Genomic DNA, 8,943 nt, shown 5'->3' with positions numbered 1-8,943 from the left:
GTTCTTTGAATTTAACTCTAAAGTTTTTAAAAGGATGCTATATTGAAAACAAATGACTGTTTTATTTTCTATGAAGCAAGGAGGATCTGATGCCACCAAGCCAGAATCACATGCATTAATGATAGGCTATATAGCTATGACTACACCCACTTCAAATATAAAAAGGCAGAGAAACTGTTAGTACGACAATAACAGCCAACTTAAGGTGACTGAGCAACTGCACTTTACATCCTCTGTGAGAAGAACCATCATGTCTCATCACTCCATCCTCAGCTCCTCAGGACACAAGAACTTCAGCTCCTGCTCTGTGGCTTCACCTAAACCTTCCATTTCTCACAGCATCTTATCACACTCTCCTAAACACACAGGACACGGCCACAAGACTCAACATTGCTTCAGCAGCGCAAGTGCCCATAATATTGGATCCAAGGGGCATAAGATGTCATCAGCCAGTTTTCATTCAGGGAAAAGCGGACATGGGTCTGGGTTTGGCATTGGTGGTATCGGTCATGGATTTGGAGGACTATCTGGCTGTGGAGGTATCACCTCTGTTACTGTGAACCAGGGTCTACTGGCTCCTCTCAACTTGGAGATTGACCCAAACATACAGAGAGTGAGAACTGAAGAGAAAAATCAGATTAAAGGGCTCAACAACAAGTTTGCCTCTTTCATTGACAAGGTAAAACATCTTTACTTTTAGTCTAGATCTAATGTGGTGCAGTACTACTGATATCAGTAAATAGATGAAATAATTATAATATATTTGAACCATATTGCATTGATGAAACTCTGGTTTATTAAACTGAAATAAAGTGTATTAATTGAGGATGATAGACAATTTATGTCTTTTGACTTATAATTGATGTGATGCTCTTTGTAGATAAAAATTTGTAGAATTATTTTGGTGAAAATGGTGAAAGACATTTAATATATTATTAAGTTAAATATCTATGTTTATCCAGAAGAAAATACTATAAAACTACATATGAACATTCTGCTCATGGAGACAGGGAAAAAAAATATTTCCTGGCTTGATGTTCACCAGTTGTCTTAAAATTAGTTTATAATGGCTACCTCTAACAAATATTCACGCATATTTAAAACATCCATCAAATCTCTTAACCTTAGCTCATTGAGTACGTTTACGAAGGGCCTTGATGTCTTTCTTAAAAAAAAAAAATATTACAGGTTATGAGTACTAGATTCTGGAGATGGGACGTTGATCCAGGGATTTATTCTGATTTCCATATTTGGAGTCAGGGAGGAGTTTTTCCCCTAATGAGGCAATTCGCATCAACCTCACGGGGGTTTTTTGCCTTTCTCTGGATCAACATTGTAGGATTATAGGTTGGACTTGATGGACAAGTGTCTTTTTTCATCTTTATCAAGTATGTAACTATGTAACCCTCAATATATCTAAAAATCTGAGACTTCTGTATAATACCCAAGCAGAAAATTTTCATAATCTCAAATTGCTTCCTCCTTCAATGTTCTAGTCATTGAAATATTACATAGGATGGATTTATATGTAACGCTAATGAACGAACAATTGCATAAATTAAAAGAATACATGATATAGAAAAGCAAGTTGTTGTTTTTTAGGCTCTGTTCTCACTGGTATTATTAGTTTCCGTTGTGGGTTTTGGAATTTTTTTTATGGCAAGAATAATGCAGTCTACAGTTCTATTCTTGCCTTCAAAAATACTGGTACCTCGACAGACCACATTATAAGGCAATAAGGGTTGTCTGTATCTTTTACAAAATGGATCTGGAATAGCTCTGATGACTCTGTTATAAATAGGAGTCATGATGCTAGTGTGAACAGAGCTTTATACTAGTTTTCATTCTTATTTTGTTTTATTTAACTTTTATTACAGGTTAGATTTTTGGAACAACAAAACAAGATGCTGGAGACCAAGTGGGCTCTTCTACAAGAGCAGAAAACAGCCAGGCGTCAGATTGAACCTCTGTTTGAGGCTTTTATCAGCAACCTCAGGAGACAACTCGGCGATCTGGAAAGTGAGAGGTCTCGTCTTGAGGCTGAAAGAAACAGCATGGAAGGGACAGTGGAGGAACTGAGGAGACGGTACTGGTTCACTGCATAACTTTTATACTTGAGACACCTTAGAAAGCTAACAAACACCCTTTGATACTATAGTTGGGCCATGTTAAAGTGATATACGTGGTCCCCAGCGATTCTTCTCACTTCTGATGCCCTTTTCCTTAGGAGTATATGTAGGACTTCCACAGGAACATATGTAGATACATACTGTATATCACTTAACAAAGCTGTGAACATGCTAATACCTACCAATATCCTCATAATGAAAAAACAGTTCCTCAGCGAATCTTGTGTATATCTACATGAAAAAAATCACAAAGAGAATCCCCCAAATTACCCTAATGGACCCTGATGTGGGTCAGAGCAGCTGCCCTTACAAAGGCAACCGAGAACTCTGCCCTGACCCTAAATAGGCCCTCTCACAACAGTACTTCTGTACTCCAACCAAGGGGGCTATTTGGCTGGGAGGGGAAGGGAAGCCGTCAAAGCCCTGATATGCCCCAGTGACACTCAAACAGATACACCCACAAATCTGGGCTTGTCCCTACTATAGGGCCCCTACAGGAATTTCTTGCTAAAGTGGACAAGCGCAAAAAGAAAAGAGAACTCTATTATTTAGTACATAGTTAAAGTGAAGGTCTGGCTGTGCTTTACAGAACACATACACCTATATAGTGTTAAATAATGGATGTCAGAAAATATTCACAACCAAAAGGGACCAACAAAGTAAATTATAACAAAGCCAAAATGATGCAACATCTGATAAACTTCCAACCATCGGTGATAGGGATGGAGGAACCATCATAATGTAATAAGCATAGAAAACGGGTAAACTTACTACCTCAGGGCATGATGATTGCTACGGAGGTAGAAGAGAGGTGACAGGTGCAGCACCTAGATGTGGACACCAACAGTACGGATCCAGAGAAGAAAAGATGGTGTATATTTACATGGTCCTAAATTACATCTTTGTACATATTCCACACAGAAGTATATAAAGAATAATTCTCCTCCAGCAGACCTGGTTCAGTAACATTGACTATTGGGTTCTCTATTAGTACTGAATTTTACAGCAACATTCTGAAGTTAGTTAAAAATGTTGATTAGGAAGATGGTACCAATATTTGGAATAATACCAAATCTCCATATAGTGTTGACCTCAGTACTTGTTAATTTCATCACTTGTGTAGGGTGTAATAAGCCATTAAATATAAATACAATCCATTTAATTCCACAGGTATGAAGAAGAGGTCAACAGAAGAACAGCTGCAGAAAATGAATTTGTTTCTGTTAAGCGAGTAAGTCATGAACATTAATAGTTTTCTGGTTCAACTAATATCACAAATATACATTATAGGAAAACGTATCACTTAAAGGGGTTTTCCCATCAGGGACATTAAATACATATTCACAGGATATGTCATAAATGTCAGATAGATGCCGGCCGGCACCTATCTCTAGAACAGGACCCCCTAAACCCTGTTTTATCATTTTCCACGCTCCCTCCCGGCCACTTCTTGACTATATGGTAGGGAGTTACGAAAACAGCATAGCTTGCTGAGCTACGCTGTTTCTGTAACTCCCATAGTAGTGATTGACAGATACGGAAGCAGCGTAGCAAGCGAGCTATGCTGTTTTCGGAACTACCATGGAGTTCTCTGGGACTTACGGAAACAGCGTAGCTCAGCGAGCTACGCTGTTTCCTTCTTCATGGTCAGAAATCACATGAGTGAGCCGGAGCACAGAGAGGTAGAACGGGGTTTAGGGGGCCCCATTCTAGAGATAGGTGCGGGTCCCAGAGGTGGGACCTTCATCTATCTTACATTTATGACATATCCTTTGGATATGTCATAAATGTCCATGATGGGAAAACCCCTTTAAGCCATTGAGAAAGTAAAGTTAAAGTTTCTTGCCTCTGTGTATTTAATGCGTTAAAAGTCAAGTTAAAGATTGCTACATCTGTACCATTGCTTGATATTTGTATTATAGGATGTTGATGCAGCTTTCTTGAACAAAGCTGAACTTCAGGCTAGGGAAGACTCCCTCACCGATGAGATCAACTTCCTGAGGACTCTCTATGATGCGGTAAATAAATGCCCATGTTTTATCTTCTTATTTTCGCTCTTTAAAGTAATGTACAATATCAAATTGATTTAAAAAAAAAATAATTCTATAATACTTTAGGAAATTGGACAGCTCCAGGCTCAGATCTCAAACACCTCAGTGGTTGTGTCCATGGATAACAGTCGAGACCTGGACATGGACAGCATCATCGCTGAGGTCAGAGCTCAATATGAGGACGTTGCTAACAAGAGTAGAGCTGAGGCTGAGGCCATGTACCAGTCAAGGGTGAGCTTAACAATCTAATTAGATAATAACATAGAGAACTGAACTTATGTTGAAAAATTCTCAGTATTGAAAAAGCTATGTGACTGTAGATATTCCAGTTTTGTAACATCATAACTTCGCAGATAAAAAAGAAACACAATTGAATAACAATGCTAAACTAATTCTGGCTTGTTTTTCATGTTTTTGCATTGCTTTTGTGTTTTTCCTTTTGACCACAACCTTGATAGTAGAGCTATTTTATTTTAGTGGCCGTGGTGCTATTGATATTTTAAAAACCAAGTTAAAGGGGTTATCTCATCACAGACAACCCCTTTCAGAAAGGAGCAGCTAATTTTTATGGGAAAGCCACATCTAGCCAGTTGTTTCCCCTGCAGGGGAAATGTAGTATTACATGGTGGGCAATCAAATGAATGGCCATCCATGTGTTGCATAAATGGCTTGAATAAGCCAGAGCAGCTCTCCGTTGTGTCTCATAGATGGGGTTCCCAAGTGCCGGACCCCCTCTACGATGTCCATATGCCCTAATAGGGATAGAGGTTGTCTTCATAATATTAAATAACCTTTAGTATTATAATATTAAACAATATTTAATATAATATAAGCAAATAATATTAATGTTGTCCAGGAATTTACACTAACACTGCATCCTTAAAGGGTAAATAAAGTTTCAAAAAAACATGGGTCCGTGACATTCTATGAGCCCTTACACCGCTCGCTCGGCTTTTTAAGGAAAGCTGATTAGAAATGAAGCAGCACAGCACTCACCCGAGCGCTTCTGCCTCTTCATTTTAGCAATCGGTGGGGGTCCCAGTGCTCGGACCCCCACCAATCAAAACTTCTGATATGTCACTATGACATGTAAAAAGTTTTTTGAAAGTTTGGTTACCTTTAAGATAGGATATATGAACAGATCTGAACTGCGGTTCCAGACTCAGCCACACAGACGGATGTTTATGTGCCTAAATAAACACTGAAGTGACCTTCATTCTACAGATCAGTGGTCCTATCAGACTCCTATGGGCTGTACCCCCGATCATACATTGATAGTCTATAAACTTAAAGGCTGGAAACAGGTTTTACTCATTGCTACTGATATCTAACCATAGAGAACTGTCCAAGACTTCTAATACTTGACCAGTTCTGATGGTTTGATAACATTTACCCATAAGTTGTAATTAGCAAATGTTAATTTATCAACCACACCAAAGTATTTCTCATTCATTTTTACATACAGTTTGAGGACTTGCGTACGGCAGCTGGAAGAAATGGAAATGATCTGCAGAGCAGCAAGAATGAGATCGCTGAACTCAACCAAACAATTCAGAGACTTAAAGGAGAGATTGAATGTGCTAAATCCCAGGTACAGAACCTTGATTAAATTGCAACCGTTTTTTCTTTCTATATAATGGTATCTTATATGCAGCTTGAATGAAAAAAAAAGTGATAGGGCAATGCAAACTGTTTTGTGTGAATATTCCAGCATTTTGCAGAAGGTTTATAATAACTACCTAACATGACCATGTTCACTTTAAGGAGAAAGAATAATACCTGCATATTTTTAAGATTGGTGAAGTAAATTAGATTATCTTGTGCAATGTCTTCTCTAGCGTGCGGCCCTGGAATCTGCTATAGCAGAGGCTGAAGAACGTGGAGAAGCTGCTGTCCGAGATGCCAAGAACAAACTGGTTGAACTGGAGTCTGCTCTACAGAATGCCAAGCAGGACATGGCTCGCCAACTGAGAGAATACCAGGAGCTGATGAATGTCAAACTGGCTCTGGATATTGAGATCGCCACTTATAGGAAGATGCTGGAAGGAGAAGAGCACCGGTAAGTTATGCCACTTTACCAATAAACCTAATGTTTCTTCTTTTATATGATATTTGTCTTCGCAGTCATAGAAGGATTGACCTTACTAAAGTTTTCTATATATATAGTATTTTATTTTTACTATACAGATCACATCTAACACTACTAGCCTAATAAATCTCCTCCTCTGGTAAATTAAGTCACCTACCTCTGCATGCCGGCTCCATAGAGGAGGCTTCACCACAGTCTCTGGAGGAGGTTTAATAATACCACTTTCTCCTACGGCCCATTGAGGGTAGTTGTAGTGTGAATTTATGGCAAACTCTGGTGCCATGACTACATTGGCTTTTTTGACACTACTGCAATTGAATAGAAGTAAAATGTCATGACATTGACGTTGACATTTTAAGGAAATTGACCCTCTGATTAGAAGATCATTTAATTTTTAAATGATGAGAATCAGCACAATTCAGCAATGCCGCGGTTTTATTATACTATTTTAATACTTCTAATGACAATAATAAGTTTACATTAATATTTATTTTCCAGACTGTCTTCTGAGGGTCACGTGAATGTCTGTAAGTATATTTGACATTAGCGATATACTGTAATGTTTTACCTGTAGTATATATGGATTATATAATATTTCCTTCACTCATTCTAGCTGTCCTGCACTCCAGCACTGGAGGAAAGCACTCAGGATCAACATCCCATGGTGGAAGTCATCATCACCATCGCAAGGGAGGATTCAGCTCAAGCAGCTATAGCTCAAAAACAAAACATCACTCCGGCCATGGGCACCATTGTTGAAGTGAATCGGCTGTCACCAGCAATTTTCATGCTATAAATTAGTCCAATAGCCGCTATCTTTGGGTTGCTTTTGCAGTGATGACTTTACAAAATGAGCTTAAAGAGTAACTCAATTTTCACAGAGATTTTTCAGTTGCTCCTTAGCAACAGACTACAAACTGCTACTTTTTAGACTAGTAACCTGCCGTCAAAGTGGCTCTTTGTAATCTGTTAAATACTTAGAATGAACTTAGATGTCTTTGATATTAGCTAGGTCCTGTGTGTCAAAGACACGCAGGACCCGTTCTCAGCCGAGCCGTCAGTTCAGCTGAACTGACAGAATCATCTGAGAGAGGACGATACAACTTTTATTAATACAGGATACATAGAAGCTGTATCGTAAGACGTAAAATAAAATGTTACTAGAGATCAATTAGAAAAATAAAAACACAAAACACATTGATTTAATAAAAAATATTCCATTTAAAGATGTACATAGTCTATAAGTTGTCCATTAAACAAAATAATAATTAAGAACTATCTATCCAATTAAAATTCTTGTACTGTCAAATGTGATAGTTGCGATATTGCTATTCTAGGCCTACTTATAAGACTGCATCTGTCCCCAAGGATATCATGTATTAGAAGCCCTTATGTTTAAGTGTAAGATTAGAAAATATTCGCCATATAACAGCGATTCACAAGGTTTTTACCATGGGAAAATCCCTAACATATTTTTACTACTAGTGAACACCTAGTGTTTTCCTACTTCAAAGAAGCATGGTGTAGGGGAGGGTAAAGCATTATATAATTGAATATTGTGGAAGATATCTGTTTACTGCTTTGCGTGTATCCACGCCAGGCATATATGAGCAGGTTGAGTTTGCCATCCCTGCTGTAAAAGACTGGGAATCACTGACACACAGTATGTAATAGGATTGTAATACTCTTTGTCATTCAGGTCATAGTTTTTCATCTAATTTCAAATGTAATATAGTTAAACTCAGAGTGGTAAATCCATAAGGTATAAAATACCTATGGCAGAATGATATTTGTTAAGAAATTTATATAACAGATTAGGTGTCTAGGTCCTTTACCAGTAAAGTTTTATGGAAGAGATGGTAGGACAGTGATAAGGTTGAATTTGAGAAGTGAAGATTACATTATACTATATATATACATATATATATATATATATATATATATATATATATATATATACACCTTATGACTTGGACAGTTGTTTAAATACTAATAGTGTAATATAGCAGAGAATATTCTAATTTGCCAATAGAGTATTCAATAGATTGTTGACAGTTCTTATATGCCTATGCCCTTTGTTGTCTTTGTGCCCTAGTACCACATTTTGAGTCAATGTAAGTGCTTTTGTATACCATCACTGCTTTCGTTTATTACTGGTGTAGTTTCCCTTTTTTCTTATATGAGCGCATGCCAATAAAGTTGCTTAGTTGAAAATATCTGACTCTAATATCTGACTCTAACTTATGTAAATTTTAATTATTTCCAAACATTATTTGCAAAGGAAATTAGAGTAAATACCAACATTTGTTTTTATAATATAGTATGAAATGTAATTTTAAATAACTTTTTACAAAATTTTACATTGAAGTATACTATCTCTAGTATGGGGCATCAATTTGTGATTGATGGGAGTCCCTTGACTTGGACCCCCACAGATAATCATGTGCTGAAGCACCGCGGCCTCTTCACAACAGTACTTCACTACAGTACCGATGCAGCGACACAGGTATCCATACGTTGTATCTGATCCAGGACTAAAATTGTCACTGCATGGTGCCAGACAAAAGTGTGAAGGGTTACTGCATATGCAGCGGTGTGAGACACCTATCGACCGGTGTGAAGACCACTAATCTGACAGTCAATTGATTGGGTTTGTCCAACAGTGTGTCTGGCA

At 37.8% G+C, this 8,943-nt stretch overlaps 1 protein-coding gene across 1 annotated transcript; it reads left to right on the top strand.

Moving 5' to 3' along the window:
* Positions 1-250: 250 nt before the first annotated feature.
* LOC142740669 (keratin, type II cytoskeletal cochleal-like) lies at positions 251-7,028 on the top strand. Its single transcript, XM_075850080.1, has 9 exons — positions 251-679; positions 1,878-2,086; positions 3,300-3,360; positions 4,052-4,147; positions 4,247-4,411; positions 5,646-5,771; positions 6,019-6,239; positions 6,768-6,796; positions 6,883-7,028. The coding sequence occupies exons 1-9, from the start codon at positions 251-253 to the stop codon at positions 7,026-7,028; spliced, it is 1,482 nt and encodes a 493-aa protein (XP_075706195.1).
* Positions 7,029-8,943: the final 1,915 nt, after the last annotated feature.

This window comes from Rhinoderma darwinii, chromosome 2, assembly GCF_050947455.1.
Source record: "Rhinoderma darwinii isolate aRhiDar2 chromosome 2, aRhiDar2.hap1, whole genome shotgun sequence".
NCBI classification, from domain to species: Eukaryota; Metazoa; Chordata; class Amphibia; order Anura; family Rhinodermatidae; genus Rhinoderma; species Rhinoderma darwinii.
This window is presented reverse-complemented; position numbering and strand designations above follow the sequence as displayed.

Coding starts and splice junctions, on each gene's coding strand:
- LOC142740669 (XM_075850080.1), top strand. CDS start 251: ATGTCTCATCACTCCATCCTCAGCTCCTCAGGACACAAGAACTTCAGC. Junction 680..1,877: donor TTGCCTCTTTCATTGACAAG/GTAAAACATCTT, acceptor CTTTTATTACAG/GTTAGATTTTTGGAACAACA. Junction 6,240..6,767: donor CTGGAAGGAGAAGAGCACCG/GTAAGTTATGCC, acceptor TTTATTTTCCAG/ACTGTCTTCTGAGGGTCACG.